General features: G+C 41.6%; 1 protein-coding gene across 3 annotated transcripts; it reads left to right on the top strand.

Annotated features, from left to right (window-relative positions):
• Positions 1-944: 944 nt before the first annotated feature.
• glyr1 (glyoxylate reductase 1 homolog (Arabidopsis)) lies at positions 945-16,396 on the top strand. 3 transcript variants are annotated; one of them, XM_076266250.1, is made up of 16 exons: positions 945-983; positions 1,651-1,687; positions 1,889-1,968; positions 2,071-2,209; positions 2,577-2,672; positions 3,172-3,255; positions 3,726-3,779; positions 5,501-5,551; positions 5,687-5,760; positions 6,168-6,267; positions 7,056-7,166; positions 7,999-8,100; positions 8,425-8,587; positions 12,285-12,464; positions 13,034-13,158; positions 14,522-16,396. In XM_076266250.1, the coding sequence occupies exons 1-16, from the start codon at positions 946-948 to the stop codon at positions 14,594-14,596; spliced, it is 1,509 nt and encodes a 502-aa protein (XP_076122365.1). In that variant the 5' UTR covers position 945; the 3' UTR covers positions 14,597-16,396. The 3 variants fall into 3 exon arrangements, with proteins under 3 accessions (XP_076122365.1, XP_076122366.1, XP_076122368.1); XM_076266251.1 differs by lacking the exon at positions 3,726-3,779; XM_076266253.1 differs by lacking the exons at positions 3,172-3,255; positions 3,726-3,779.
• The last annotated feature ends 181 nt before the right edge of the window (positions 16,397-16,577 follow it).

A 16,577-nucleotide genomic window follows, 5' to 3' on the forward strand; every position in this document is an offset into this window, starting at 1 on the left:
CAGGAGAAACTGAAAAATCATATTGCAATGGAATCATAGGATTATGTTATGATGATGTTATAAATTAATGAAATGAAATTGCTTTGGACAAAAGCGTCTGCCAAATCCCATGACCATGAATCAATAGTAGGCATACTTTCAAGCCTATATAATAAATGTAAAAGTAAAACAATCATGAATACCTTTGTTCCTTGACATTCAAATAGGCTAAGCCAGTTTTGTTTTAAGTATAGGCAGTGTTACTTGTAAATAGGGTGCTCAGCAGATATCCATACCAGATCCACAAAGCGGTACAAAATATGACCGCCGCTCAGTCCTGCACATTCTCTTTTCAGCATAAATAAAATGCTTGTCTATTAGTCTCTATCTCCTACTCCATCCCATACTCTCACAACTTTTGTGTATGTAAATTAGTGTGTGCATAGTGTGTGTGTTTTTGTGTGTGTCCATATGTGAGTGTGTGTGAAGGGGGGGGAAATGAACAGCCTGACCAGGTGCTTGGCCTTGACAGTGCAGGCTAATTTTAACCTGCTGGTTTTAATGTCATGTCATAATATAAAATAATGTATCTGTCAATTAAATTTGTCTAGGCCAACGCCTATGGATTCTCATGTGAGGGTTTACTCGAGGCGTGAATGTCTGCCATACCAGTGTAGGCCTGTTCACTGTTCTATGTAGGCCTACTACGGTTGTGATAGGTCTTTTTGATTGTTATCTGACATTGTACATTTCACCAAAACATGTTCCTCATTTAGGCTAATTTAAAAACACAGCATGAACCTAGTACGAGAGTGAGAAGACTGTATGCTTTCCAATACTGTATCAAATATTTTGTAAATTCAAGTGCGCCGTTGTTTGTATCCGCTTGGGGTCACACCTCATGTGATCTTTAAGTGGGTGTGTTCTTACCCTGGATTCAGTGCGACGTTTTCAGTACATTTTAAGATGGCGACGGTGCATCTGAGAATCGGGGATTTGGTGTGGTAAGATATGCCCTTTCAAAGTGTTATAATTAAAAATATACATTATATTTCAAATGTCGCATTGAAGACTAGATTAAGATAAGGCCCTTGAAGGTTTTGGATCGAAATAGTCTCGTTAGGAGTAAAAAAAAGCTGACATATTACTTCACGAGTCAACCCAAACAAATGCAGTCAGCGCTTCCAGATAGGCATAACGTTAGCCGAATTGCTAACCAACTGGTTTGCCTGCTATTTTGGTCGTTAGCTGTGTTAGCTAGCTGTGTGCTTTCCATAACTTATTTTAAGATTTAATAGTGGCCCACAACTTGCCGCACCCTATGTGGTTTTAAAGTATTTCGTATCTCTTCCTTTTACAAGCATGCACATAACGCTAATGTAAAGAAGACCTTGACACAAATCTATCTAAAAGGTGGCGATTTGCTGTGTTAACGTTATCTCTAAATGCAAATGGAAACGGAAGCTAGCCTTGCTAGGCTGTTACATGGGTGTACAACTTGACAAACTATCCAGTACTTTGTTTTATAAAACATACCAACGTATATGTTGTTGGTACTGTAATGGTTGGAACTATCACGATCGTGTATTGACTGCGAGGAATATGCCCAGTATTTTGTTTGCTGTTATCATCAATGTCGCATCATACTCCTGTCCCTGTGATCTCTTTCAGGGGGAAGCTCGGACGCTATCCGCCTTGGCCAGGAAAGGCAAGTTTCTCCTGACCTATCGATTGCCGATTGTATTTGCCCATTGTTTCGGGATTCTCTGCCCAGTCCCCCGTCTTTTAAATGCTATTTTTAAATTGGGCATTGGCTATATATCTATACATTATTTTTTATATTTGTATTATTTTTTATTATTTATATATATTCTGTTTGCTTGCCTAAGCTTTTTGTGTCTTCCTGCAGATTGTAAGTCCACCGAAGGACTTGAAAAAGCCAAGGGGCAAAAAATGCTTCTTTGTGAAGTTTTTTGGAACTGAAGACCAGTGAGTAGAGTTATCAAGCTCAATCTTTGTTTCATGAATGTCTGTCCTAGGTCTTTATCCAGTTTGTCTTACAATGTTCTCTCTGTCTTCCTCACTGCCAAGTGCCTGGATAAAGGTTGAACAGCTAAAACCTTACCACCCCCACAAAGAAGAGATGATCAAGATAAACAAGGGCAAACGCTTTCAGCAGGCTGTAGATGCGGTGGAGGAGTTTCTAAAGAAGGGCAAAGGGAAAGACCAGGTAACTAGTATTCTCCGGCACGGTCACAACACAGTCTTGAACTCTAGCACTGATTTCAACTAATCCTAGTTTTATTGATGATGATAATAATAATAATAATAATAATTATTGAATTATTGACAATGAGATGAAAGCCTGTAATCATGGCAGTTGTAATGATGAATGTTGGGGAGGTGAAGATGACCATCAATGGCCACCCTTACATGCTTCTGTTGTCAGTTCAGCACTGCTCTGGGGTGGTGGTGCGCCTGCATGCTTGCATCCTACCGAAAGCATGCTGCCCTCAAAAGAAGCATGGTGATTTATTGTCGCAAGTTGGTTGGTGTGCAGGGTTCACAGTTCACACAGTAACGCAGATGACAAAAAGTCCACAGAATCGAAAGGCCGAAAAGCTCCAGCCAAGCCCATGAAGATCATTGAAGAGGACGACGAAGATCCTTTCAAGGGGGGCTCGTCTGACAAAGTGAGTACATGGGACGCCATGTGCATCGTTTAGGCTGTTGTGCAGACAATGTGGGAGGTGATTGTGGCATGAGTATTGGTAGGGGTGGGACAGGTGGCTCTTGTGTGCATGTATTTAAATAGCAATGGCAGTTTGTCTGAGCTGTACTTTAGAGGCCATTTGTTCAGCACCTGCTGTGGCGTGTTGTGCCTTCCTGTGTGTGTTTTTCAGTTCCAGCCTGATTGTGTAGGATCCCCTCATACCCGTAACTGTGAACCTGTCCATGTTTTTTGCTGGCGTGTTTCATATATATTTTTATACATACATACATACATACATATATATATGCATCATGACTTTCAAACTATTACTGGTGGCCATTTGCAAACAGTTGAATAAAAAGTAGACTGGACTCCCCTCCCCTCTATTTCTTTCTTCTGTGGTGTATTTTTATTTTTGTATGGAGATGCCATAAAGCCAGAAGATCCTCCAGGTAAACGTATGTCTCTTTCCCCTTAAGGAGTTAACTGACTCAGACCCAGAGCCATCCTCCGCCCAGCGTCTGGTCGCGGGAACAGTCTCAGGATTCAAGTGGGAGAGCAGTGTAGGTGACACTCACCACTGCTTGCTTTGCCTGCACCTATTGCTGTCTTAACCGCACAAAGAGAAGCAGATCTATACACTATGCTGCTGGGTTTTTTTTTTTTAAACTTCAGTAAGCATTACTGGCTTTATGCTGAAATAAAACACAACTAGTATGATTATGTTCTACTGTAGTTGTGCATAGGTGGTAGATAACCTTCTCCCTTCAGGGAAGATTATTTCACTCCTAGTGTGATCTAGTATGATCTCTTTGGCAAGTTTTATTTATTTGAGCACTTGCTTCAGAAATTTGTCTAATTTCCTCTCCTAAAAAATGTGAGCATCCCTTCTTTTCTCTGCTTTTGCCCCCTATGCATCCCAAGCCCTGGCACACACACACACACACACACATACACACACACATGCAATCCTTTACTAGGTCAGCCAGTTTCTCTGAAGAATAGTTTCCAATTTAACTTTTTTCCATTGTAGCCAGTAAAGGATGACCCACATTTCCACCACTTTCTACTCAGCCAGTCTGAGAAGGTAAGTGGGAATGGCTTTGCTGGGCTGCAGAATGCTTTTTAAAGCCTTTTATTTCTATTTGTTTATTTTTGTTAGAGCTATCCTCCCTTTCAGACCTGTTTGAGGTGTCTCTTGGACATTGCACGGAATACTCTCTCCTTCCTCCTCTCCTTTCCTAACCTGTTCCCTTCCTTGCAAATTTATCATGGTGATTTTTATCATTTGATTTTTTGACACGTCCACCCAACTTGTGTGTTGTGGCACTCCAAACGAGTCCCCCTGTTTAAACATACATAGAGAAATTCAACTTTGCGGCTAGAAACAGTCAAATAGTGTGTGTGTGTGTGTGTGTGTGTGGCTGGTATGGGACCTCTAAACTGTGTTCTTGCCTACACATGCATGTTGTGGACTGGATTGATGTGTGCTAAAATAATTAGCAGAACTTGTAAAAAAAAATGGAATGATGTAAAAAGTAAATAAGGAGTGTACTGGTGCTGCCAAAGATACATTCCAACACATGAGTCCTTATTCAAATGACAGTCAAGGTGTCACGTGCATAAACTAAAGATACCTTTTGGTGAGTAGGGTCATTGTATGGATCCACCCATTGCTGAGCTCAGGATCTTGGTCATCAAATGAGCAAAATTAATTTGCTGAGCTATTGAATTATCTTAAGTAAATTTTTTGCACCTTTGCACGACTTTGCACTTTGACCACCATTTCAATTGGGGCCCGTGCTCACTTAATCTGCTGTGTGTCACTCTCCTCTGGTCACTGCAGTGCCAGTGTCCATACCCCTCCTCTGTCTCTTGTCAGCTTCAGTTTGACTCAGTTGTGCAGATTAAAGTCAGCAAGCTAGGCGTGTCTATTATTTCCCTGTTTGAAGAACTGTAACACTGCCCTTCACGTCACAGAAAGTCCACCATCTTGTCTCCTCTGTGCCCCCCACTGTGTGGTGGGACTCTAACGGCTCCTACACACAGTTGCGTTCCGTCAACGCATGCCTGTGGGTGTTCCCGACGGTTGCTATGCAAATGACTTGAAGTATAACCGTAATTTGATTGGTTGGTGCCGTCCGTCGATTGGCTTGATTGGCCGGTGCCGTCTGTCGGTGCAGCACCAGCTGAACTTCTGTTCAGGAGTTCTGTGTAGGAGCCGTAACTAAACTCTTGGTCTGTTTGCTCTAACTGTAACACAAAGCATATGGTTAGACTGATAACTGGTTTACAGTTCCAAACCCCCCCCCCCCCCCCTCTCTCTCTTTCTTTCTCTCTTTCTTTCTTTTTCTCTCTCTCCCCCCCCCCCCCCGGCGACTTTACCAGATCAGGCCCATTCTGCCCATGTGATTTAGGATCGCCGTGGCTAGACAACCGTCTAGGCAAATGTCTGTCCTTTTAATATCACACTAGAGCATTATATTGTTTTTCTTGGCTGTCTCTCCTTGATTGACTAGCTAAATCCAATGCGCAAAGGTAGCTTTGAGAAGAAAACAGTGTTCCAGTCTCACTAAAGAATCTGGCAATGCCTCTGATAGAGATGTTGATGCAAGACATCTCGCAGAAACGGTCCATTCAGAGTTTGTTTATTGACCATACTGAAGCTGCCAAAATATGGAGGCCCCGGGTAGCACCGGGTGTGTGTGTGTGTGTGTGTGTGTGTCATCCATGTGGCTGTGTTAAGTCCCTTTCTTAATTCCTAAACCGAAAGCCTTAACAATTTTTTTTCCACCTGTCTCCCTGCAGCCTGCTTCATCCATTGAACCCATCAGCAAACGTCTTAAAATCATCGAGGAGGTGAGCTGCTCAGAGATGGAGCTGCCAGGCAAATAACCGGCAGAATTCAGTGTGACTCAGCAAATGGTGGCCTAATTGGCTGTATAGGTTTTTAATTCCAACCAAATTTTGCCTGTCTTTCCTATCTGCTTGCAGGATACAGGGTCCACCTCTATTCAGGCAGCTGACAGCACCGCACTGAACGGCAGCATCACGCCCACAGATAAAAGGTAACTACGGGTCTACGGGATAAACGGCAGCAGTTGGATCATGTTATGGTCTCCCATCACATTAGTCTTTTTTTCAGCCTGTTTTGCTTTACTTCAATGTAGGTTGTTGGATTTTATGTGCTTTTGGATGTCAGTTCTAAGATTCTTTTTGATGGACAAGCCCCCCCCCAGTTTAATTAGGATGAGATGTAATGTGCAATTGAGTTGGTCCTGTACCTGCTGATCCTGTACAAATAAGCCAGCACATTCAAGTTGGGCATTAATGCAAAAGCAGGCTGTTTTTACTTAACTTAACAAGCTTTGCAGCACTTGATGCCAGTATGATATGTCTTATTTTGACTTGCCAATCTTTTCATTTGATATGTTTTTGACTGCATCATGCCCCCCCCCCCCCCTCCTTTTAACAGAATAGGTTTCCTTGGTCTGGGGCTTATGGGCAGTGGAGTAGTCTCAAACCTCTTAAAGATGGGGCATGTTGTTACAGTGTGGAACCGCACAGCTGAGAAGGTAAAGTGATCGAATGTAGCAGCAAGTGTGACCCTGTGTGTGTGTAGAGTTGTGTTAAAGGAACATTCCGGTTTTTAGCACTTTAAGGCCCTTTTCTGGTTTGTTTTGGATGAACTAGAGTGGTGGACACCGAAATTTTGACAATTGGTCCTGTCTCGACTTTTCTGACTCGTTTTGAATTGAACCACTCGGTGAGTTGCACAGTTTTGAAAACGAACGTTAAGGGTTGTTTTAGGACATGTTTGAGTAGCCTACTACAGTATGCCCATTGCCAGCCACCCTGAGAAGTCAAAGGTCAAAACGAGTCAAAGATGTCAAAACGAGTCAGAAAAGTCGAGACGGGACCAATCGTCAAAATTTCGGTGTCCACCACTCTAGTTCATCCAAAACAAACCAGAAAAGGAAAAAGTGCTAGAAAACGGAATTTTCCTTTAATGTAAACTTCTCATAGTCAGAAACAGCTGGTTTCAATCAGCTTGGTCTTTATGCTGCAATCAATGTTTTACAACTCAGTTTAAACAATGTGGCCAGTAATCGTTTATTGTGAATGTTGAAACCAGTCCTCTGGCAACAAGAACTTAGTTTCCTCCCACGCTGTGGCCAATTATCAGTGTGAATGGTGTTTAAAAAGCAGGGAATGCTAATTAATATTTGGGTCATTCTTTTTTTTTTTTTTTTTTTTGCGCAGTCTGCCTTTTTGGCTGATCTTTCTCTGGCTGGATGATGGAGCCTGAAAGAGTTTGACTAATGTGTGTGTGTGTGTGTGGTCATGTGTGGTCTTTTTGCAGTGTGACCTGTTCATCCAGGAAGGTGCTCGGTTAGGGCGGACGCCAGCAGAGGTTGTGTCCATGTGTGACATCACGTTTTCCTGCGTGTCAGACCCAAAGGCTGCTAGAGATGTAAGTTCTGTCCAAAGCTCCAGAGCTTTGGCCTTTATCACATGTGGGGATATGGATTTGTTTTACCCTCTTGGATTCTGTAGCTTTATAAAAAAAAGAAAATATATGGATTGTTTTGCCACGTCGCAAGATTACCACCGGTTCTAGTGGCTTAATATCCCCAGACTATGTGGTCTATGTTCTCATAATTGTGTAAAACAGATTGGAATCTTGGCATGAAGACTTCCATTTTCAGCTGTGCTGTGCTGTACTGTAAAAAAACATAGTGAAGGCTCATGAGGGTGCTGTTACTTTAGCCATTAGGCACCAGTAGCAGCCGATTAATATGACCTTCTTGGAAGGAAAAGTAGGGATTGCTTTTGGTCTGTTCGACAGTTCTTCATCGCTTCATATCACTTCTCTGGTATGTCTTGAATGTACGTTAAGCTGCAGCAGGATGTGAGTCGCCTAGAGCCACACTTTGTGTAAAGGCCTGCTTTTCCATGCTACTTAAGCAACTCCGTGCATTAAAGTAATAAAATGAATGACAAGTGGAATTCCGGTTTCCCCTGGCTTTCTTGATATATTGTCCTTGAGTAGCCTCTTGGAAACTCCCCCCTTTCCCCAGTCTCTTTCCCACTCTCCTACTCTTGTATTACTATTACATGTCTTTATGTCTTAACATATTAATACATTAAATCGTTTGTTGTTTCCCATGTACTCACTCATTACATGATATTGTACTCATGTAATATCCCCCGCCTGCCCTCTGTCTCATGCTTTGTGTTGTTGCATCATATCCTGTCCCATTGACGTCTGTCTGTAAGAAATGTGACCTGTGTCTCTCTGTCAGCTGGTGCTGGGCCCTAGTGGGGTGCTGCAGGGGATCAGGCCAGGCAAATGCTACGTGGAGATGTCCACCATAGACCCCGAGACGGTCGCAGAGCTATCACAGGTAACTGTGGACCACTTTGACACCAATGTGTCAGTGAAGTTTGATGTGTGTGTGTCTGTGTGATTTACATTTTAGGTGCTTCTCTTGTTACTCAGCTTGCATGTCAACCTTAACTTAAATCTTCAATTTTGAAATGAATGGGGAATGAATGAATGAATTGAATTGAGTGAAGTTGGTAGTGAAATTAATGGAGAATGCTGTGGGGTAATGGGGTTCTTGATTATGGAAGAGTTGAAATGAAGAATGTTCATACCAGAGGTTAATCTCTCACCTTGTTGGGTTTTTTTTTTGGACTTTTGTTGGGCATTTGTTTTCTTTGTCCAGGTGATCACATCCAGAGGTGGGCGTTTCTTAGAGGCACCAGTATCAGGCAGCCAGCAACTGTCAAACGAGGGCATGCTCGTTATCCTCGCCGCCGGAGACCGCTCGGTCTACGAAGACTGCAGCAGCTGTTTCCAAGCCATGGGCAAAACCTCGTTCTTCTTAGGTACACTCCCCTATACTGTTATTTGGAGTCCCTCCAAACACTGGTCTAGAGCCTGCTTACCTGAGTGGTAAGGTACCTGTAGCCATGGCGATTTCTTTTTTCTGGATTTTTAATATTTTGTTTTTGATTGGATTGAGAGCTAAATTTGATGCGTCCGGATATTGAACCATGACTTTTGAGGCTGCTACATGCTGGCCCAGCTCCTTACGGTGCTTACACTCAGTTTTGTTGCGTGCAGTGCCGGAGATGCATCTCGTTCACTTTACATGGGCTTACGTCATCTGTTGCCGAACTGAATTGTGGGTCCGGTGCGTCGCGTTGCTTCCGTCGAAAAGTTGAGAAAAGTGTGACTTTAGCAACACACCCCTAACCGTCGGGAACACCCACTGGCATGCGGTGATGCAACACAACTGTGTGTAAGCAACGTTAGCCACTACACTGCCCATGCAGTACAGCAGCACTGAGGCAGATGCATACTGTACACTGTTGGCCATGAACATATGGCATGACATTGTGGTAGCTTCTGGGGATCTGTCATTGTTCACAGAATGTGCTACAGTATGATGCAAGTGGAGAGACCTGCTTGATCAAATCCAAGTCGCTTTGGATAAAAGTGTTTGCTAAATGAATGAACAATAGTAAATGTAGATGGATGTGTTCTTTTACACAGTATCCAGGCTTGCGTTTCTTTTACTGCTATGACATGAGTACTAATACCATTTGGACGGCTGTGGGTTGAGATTTATAAAAGCAAATGTTTGTTTAGGCAGGTGCTGCACAATGTACACACAGCCTGACTGGGAAGGTGAAAGCATTGCCTCAATTTGTTTACAGTTTCATTACAGCTTCATGTAAATGTACAGTTCAGAATCAGAACCTGTAGGTTCAGACATTTAACAGACACTAACATTTAATTCTCTGTGTGTGGCCTCATAGAATGACTGCAGACTAAAGCCCACCACACAAGGCCGGCGATCCGACAATCATATTCTGTTCACCGCTTCACTGCATACACTACTGGCCACACGATCACCCATCGATTCAGTGGAGATACACTGACCATACAGCTGTTTTCTATTATGACGAATCAAAATCACCCAGAAAAATAGAAAGGGGGCGATTAGAGCGACGCGACGGCCGTTGTTCCACTTTCCGTTGTTCCACTTTCCGTATGCATTGCCCCATTCACTTCAATAGATTCTATTCAATTTTGCCGGTCGCCAGCCATAAATCACCGTTGCGTTGCCGGCCGTGTGTGTAGGCCTTAAAACTCTCAAGTATTTAATTTACCAGAATGTCAACCGCTCGTATAGTACATGTTGCAACAGTGTTGCAGCATTCTAGAATAGCAAGAACCACATTGAGTTATCATGCATTAGCTCTGGTGTTGTACCCCATGTAAACCCTGTGGACAGCAAATGTTGGATGTCATTGAACAATAATACAAAATTTGCCTAAGAACCAGAGAGACCTTACAGTTATCACTGTTTTTCTTTTGGGAATCCCCATAAGGTTTGTTTCCATTGTTAGTTTAGTGTCCATATGTTACCCTCCAAAACATCAACAAGAATAGAGCAGGCCTTTTCCCCGACCAGTGCAGGACTTCCCAAACACTCATTATTTCATCTGTCATGAGGCATACACACCTTAAGCGTATGGTACGCTCCCGCGTCTGCGTCCCGCGTCTGCGTCCCGCGAACGCGGCACATGTGAGCGCGTGACGAGAATTGCGTCATTTTTACAGCATGCGGTCTTTGAGTCGACCGAATTTTAAGACCGCGCGTCAAAGTGACGCGTAGACTGCGCATGTGTGAAACGGAACTGCTGTAAACACTCCCCTCCAGTAGGTGGACCACATAGAAGAACAACACTTAAACCTACAAACAAACCTAGACAGAAGAAGACTTGTTTGGTTACCATAACGACGATGGAACAGAGAGAGCACCTGTCCTCAGCTTGCCTGGCTTTGAGTTACGTGAGACACCACGACATGGAGTCAACTTCGACCGATTAAAGCCACAATTATCCACAGATACATTCTTTAACATTATATTTAACGGTCACTTTATGTTGTTGAACCCAAAGTATTTCAAGACACCACATTTTAGATGAGTTGGGGACGTAATTATCTGCTGGCCGTTCTGTACGTCACCTGATTGTCGAAACAGGGTGGCTGCATATGGCTCATTGTGGCTACTGGCTATTATATTGGCTTGCTTTGGTCATGAGCCCTGGATCATGTAGCACTGAATGAGATGGCAAACAATAAAATAAAACTAATCATAGACTGTAGAAATGCGCTACACAGCACTAAAAACCGAATCGTTTATTTATAGTTTGACTACGGATATTTCACGTCATGTTCAAATAAAAAGTGTCAGCCCTACTCCCTGCATAGAGAGCTGACATCCATTAAATGCATCTTTTAAAAATCGCGAAACCCAGAGCCATATAAAGGTATCTATCTACAACGCTCAGGCGAAACCCAGTAACACTTGCTGATCGAGATGCATTCTCGCCTGTTCCGTATATAATGCCTTATCAATAGTGATTATAATAATAAAGGGGATGTAGCCTACCTCTCCCAGGTGCAATCATTATCACCTAGCTCCTGAACAATGCTGAACTCAAATCTCGAAACTCGCCTGTCAACACCGGATATGCATTATCATAATAATAATTGAAGGAATAACCTAGGCTACCTCTCGCTCTAAATACACCCATTATCACAGTGAGACATTATACATTATGAACACAAATGGTTACTTCAAAACTTTTATTGACACGTCATATTTACAGGTTTTTGGTTCATACCATGCTGTGTTTAGAAAAATGTCCCAATTATTGCTGCCCTCGCAGCACCGAGTCACTTAGCTATAGGCTTGTAGCCTAAGTAGCCTAATAAGCAAGTAGGCTAAGCTAGTCTCTCAGCTATACCAACAGGTGTGCTGTGTGTGTTCTGGTGGATGATAAATGGAGCGATGCGATGGGCCAGCTTATCAAACTTCCCAGCAGACAGGCGAACGTACTCGTGGTGCTTTTTCCTTCATCAGCTCTTCCTTCGTTGAGTGCTCGCACATCCCACGTTATTCTTTTCTTCATGCGTTTCAGGCTTCTTTGGTGGTTGTCCTACTTTCAGGCTCGACGTACCGCCCCCAGTTGGTGGGGCAGAGTATCACAGTTAAGCCGTAGTGCGCAGGCGCTAACCTTAACGATTTAAAGTGCATTCAGGACAGCAGAATTTGGAGTATGCTTCACGTCCACGGCAAAAATGACGCACGTCTTGGACACGCGCAAATGTGACGCACGACCATGCCAGAGCCCTAAGTCATACCTGTAAAGTGTGTTTTAAACAGGTGGCGTTTCAGTGGTCTCAATCAATGGTCTTTCATTCAGTGAGGTCTATAACTCCCATGTTATAAGTGTGTTCCTATGGAGAGTCCCCTATATCAAAGTGAACAAGCTGATTTTGACATGCCAAAGGCCTCTAGATAGGTTTCTGTGTGTGTTTGATGGGTTAGTTGTGATGGCCAACTCGATTTTTGAAGGCAAAACAATGACAGAATATCTATTTTTTTTATGTTGATTGTGATGGGGGGGAAATAACTCAAATCAAATAACTTTGATAATGTAATCTAATTTTAGTGTTCTGCTGTCTCCTTTTCCACATTCTGTTTGTGTGTGTTGTGGCGAGCAGGTGAGGTGGGCAATGCAGCGAGGATGATGCTCATTCTCAACATGGTCCAAGGAAGCTACATGGCCACCATCGCCGAGGGCCTGACCTTAGCTCAAGCCACCGGCCAATCACAACAGACCTTCCTAGACATCCTCTGCCAGGGACAGATGGCCAGCTCCTTTGTGGACCAGAAATGCCAAAGTATGTTCCTGCAGAAGTCAAATGTGTATGTTCCCTCTTGATGGGTCTGGCCTCTTAAGAGCAAAGATGGTCACTTCTCTCAGTCTGATTGGTATAATCAAAAGCCATACTAGAATTCCTAAACCACATTTTGGTGTGAACCAAACTAGAGAAATTCCTGATTTTAGGATGAGCAGACCAGAAGGTCAAGTCAATTTTTTTTTTATAGCACATGTAAAAGCAACAGCATTGCTTTACATAAACAACAACAACAAAAATAAAATAGTAATAGGCTAAATAAAGAAAATAACAAATGTAAAATATCAAAGAAAGCAACAGATGGCCCTTGTATTAATATTAATGAACATAAAAACAAAAATGAAAGAAAATGGAGTTAAAATAACAGAGAGAAAAAATTTGGGGGAGAGGTGAAGGGGTCAGTGAGTGTAAAAAGCTAGGGAGAAGAGGTAGGTCTTTAGGTTGGATTTAAAGCTATTGATAGTGGGAAATATTGGGAATAGAATTTGTGCATGTTATGATGGTTTATTCCTTTGCATATAATGAAACATCCCTCCCTTATCCTTTTTCAGATATCCTACAAGGCAACTTCAAGCCTGATTATTACCTGAAACACATTCAGAAAGATCTCCGGCTAGCAATCTCAATGGGTGACTCTGTAAATCACCCCACACCAATGGCAGCGGCTGCTAATGAGGTAAAATGTCCCAACATAGACTCAGGTTTATAAAGAAGACTCCACCATGTGCATAACATTTAAGTTAAAAGCCTACTTTTGGTAAACAAATGAAGTACATTTGAATCAGTGTCATGTATATACTGTATTATAGCTATTAATTAAAAGACAACATTGTCCAGGCCACAGATCCAGTGCCCCTAAGGACCCAGGTTTAAGTGTGGCCTGAAGGATCGGCCTTTAAAGCAGAAATCCAGGGATTTTTTTTTCTACATACTGCCTGGCTTCTTTAGCTGTTGGAACTAGAAACTCGAGCTAGTTAAAACCGATTGTTTCTGGGGCTTTTCCGTACCAACAGTAATCCTTGACCTCGAGAACTGGAGTTCTATGTGAAAAATTGCCAGATTTCTCCTTTGACGTATAACCCATTCTGTCATCTAGCAAACAGGCCTACAGATATTGAAGTACCAAGTATTAAGTGATATCAGATGGGAAATCATAGATACTATAGATGGCAGAATGTTATCATAGTTTAAAACAGGGGGTCAGGGTTAAGAGCAATGGGCCAGTATTTGGAGTGTTCGTTTCAGCCATTTAGCATCTACCATCTTTAAAAGTGGCGTCCCTCAAGTGCTCACTGCCCGCATTTTCACAAACAAGCCAAATGGGTGCCACGTCACTTTGTCATATTTTGTCTGTGTGGACTGGTGTGCAAACTGGAGATTTCCTGTTGAGAGGATCAAACAATCCACATGAACATCATTTGTGGCTGTCTGTCATTTACTTTCTTGTAAAAATGTGGGAGGAAGTGAGCATGTGTTGGATGGCATTTTTAAAGATTGTGGCAGCTCTCAGAGTATATTTGTTTAGCTGAATTGGCTAGCCTAGCATCAGGGCTGGGACTCAATAGCTAATAGCTCCATGGTTTAAATCGTGGATCATTGTTCATGTGTTTTTTTGTTTTTTGTTTTTTTTAACTTCTTTTTGTTTTGTTTTCACATCATTCATACAGTGCATCAAAACAAATTCTTATGACATAAGGTTGGATAACAAATATGTCAGTCTTAGCGGGTTCAGACAGATAGTCCATGGTTTGAAAGCATAGCCCTCAAGGATCAAATACTTAGACGGATCGACATCATTCATGGTTTGTGGGTTTAACATTGGAGACTGTTTCCTGCATGTTTTGATTTTAGTACAACAACAGCATATCACATACCATGCGGTCACTTGACTGGTACTATATACTCTTCTCTAACTATGGGTTGTACAACTATACATTTTGATGGAGTGATATTATGTGGACTTATAAGCTTGTTGATATATTTCTATTCAAATATTACATATTTGCTAGGTTCTGACCATGTGACCCTATCCCTTGCAGGTCTACAAAAGAGCAAAGGCGTTGGACCAGTCAGATAATGATATGTCTGCCGTCTACCGGGCCTACATTCACTAGGCTCCCGAAGACAAACTCAAAACGTTGGACCACACTTTTTTTCTTCTAAACTCCTGTATCTCTTCCTTCTGGTCTATTTCATTTTTCTATATATTTCTTTTCCAGTTGGTTATGAATTTTACCAGGCTCCGAGTGATCATTTCTTCCCATGTGGTTGTGGGAGCTCTGTTGCAAGCTACTGTGAGCATTGCACTGACTTTGATGTTGCTACCCCTAAAGCTCTGTGTGGGGTAATTCACACGTTTTTCTGATTCTATTCCTTTTTGGTGGAGAAAGAGAACGATGTTTTTATTTTGATTTGTGTTTTTTTTTTTTTTGGGCTGTAACACAACACACTGCATCTGTCTGACGCAAAGTTTTGTTTTTCTTTTATTTATCATTCGTAGCACCACATTTTAAAAAGATATCTATATTTAATACCAAGTATATTATTTGCAACGAATGTTCAGAATTCCGTAGATTATTAAGGTGTTGGGTTTTTTGTTGGTTGTGGCCTGGGAAAAAAGCACCAAGAAAATGCTCCTGCATTGCCTTAATAACAGAGCCCAAAAAATGACAGATATATTTATTTATTTTATTGCTGAGGATTCCAGTCCTTTCTTTGGTGTGTTTTGCCCATTTAATGTTTTTGCATCACAGTTTTGAAGAGGACAAATAAGGGTAGGTGGATGGGGGATTTCCAATGCCTTATAACAAAGTAATGTACTTTAAGATGCAGTAACACAAAAACCTGAGTGGATTTATCAGTCTAACAATAAATCAAAAGCCTATCTGTTCTGTCAATAGCGTGTGTATCTATGAAGCAAGCAAAATCAATTAACCTAATTAAGTTGACCTGTAAGTGACATTGCGGCCAAGAAGTTAAAGCCAGTGTAAAGTTCTTTGAGGTTGAGGAACTGTGTTTGGACGTTGGTAATGCACAGCAGTGGTGCGTGTCTGTTTCCTACAGAATTAATTTTGGGCAACTCGATAGGCTAATGTGAGCATGCATGTTTTTGTTTTTACAATTTTAAGCTGATGAATTCTATACGTCAGTCATAAGTAAGGTTTGTTTTCCAATTTTAATGACCGAGTCAGACATGCATAGATGAATGCATACTTTTGCCTTAACTGTTTCTTTATTGACGTTTGTTTGTTTGTTTGTTTGTTGGCTTTGGCGGTTGGGGAAAATATCTGGCGAAGGAAAGGGTCTGGTCATTTAAATGAAACTCATGAATCTATCTTGTCAGGGCAAGTACTGTGATCCTTTATGTTTTATCTGACTATGCCTTTAGCATATTAAATGTTTGATTTTAATGCAAGCTTCATTTTTATGTCTCTGATCAATCACTTTGGAAATTAAGTTGCCTATTGAAGACTGTAATCAGACGATCCTAGTTTTGCCAAAAAAGGTGAATGGTGTGTTTGGTTGAGATGGTGAGTTTTTATTTTTGTTTTAAGGTGAATGGCAAATAAGTGAAATGTGTATATAGTCCCCACAGATTAATTATTCAAGGGATATTTGAGGATATTCAGACTTTCATTTGGGCTTTAATGAGTTTATTAATCAACTACTATCTTAATATTGTAGTTTGTTTTCTTGTGTTAGGTCAAAATCCTGTAAATGGTTAATTAAGACGTGCTTTCAGACTTGCTATTGACATGTAAAAAAGGAAAAACAAATCAAGACTTCATCCAATTTGTGTAACAGATAAAGCTGTTCTAATCTGATATTTATGATTTGATGTAAATGTGAAAATGTTTTTTTTGTGCAGTTCAATGAATCCTCTTCTGATTAAAGAAACAGAGTGATAAACTGTTCTGTGGCTTAGTTGTGGTCGTTTGGTCTTGACTCGTTATGTATTGTACAAATGTATGTTCAAGTAAAAATAGGGTTAGGCATAGGGTTATAGCATGGTATCATCAGTAGGCTATTATATTTTTTAGACCTGAACAAGAATGAAGGGGTGGGGTCTCATAGCGGAAGTGAGTTGTCGAAGGG

This window comes from Alosa pseudoharengus, unplaced genomic scaffold (genome assembly GCF_046254945.1).
Source record: "Alosa pseudoharengus isolate Yale_2024_CS ecotype anadromous, Long Island Sound unplaced genomic scaffold, YU_APseudo_1.1 YU_APseudo_1.1_scf_4, whole genome shotgun sequence".
In the NCBI taxonomy this organism is placed as follows: Eukaryota; Metazoa; Chordata; class Actinopteri; order Clupeiformes; family Clupeidae; genus Alosa; species Alosa pseudoharengus.

Excerpts from the sequence above, each read along its gene's own strand:
- glyr1 (XM_076266250.1), top strand. The coding sequence starts at position 946 with ATGGCGACGGTGCATCTGAGAATCGGGGATTTGGTGTG. Across the intron at positions 3,256-3,725 it reads GATTCAAGTGGGAGAGCAGT|CCAGTAAAGGATGACCCACA; the intron begins GTAGGTGACACT and ends TTTCCATTGTAG. Across the intron at positions 13,159-14,521 it reads TGGCAGCGGCTGCTAATGAG|GTCTACAAAAGAGCAAAGGC; the intron begins GTAAAATGTCCC and ends TATCCCTTGCAG.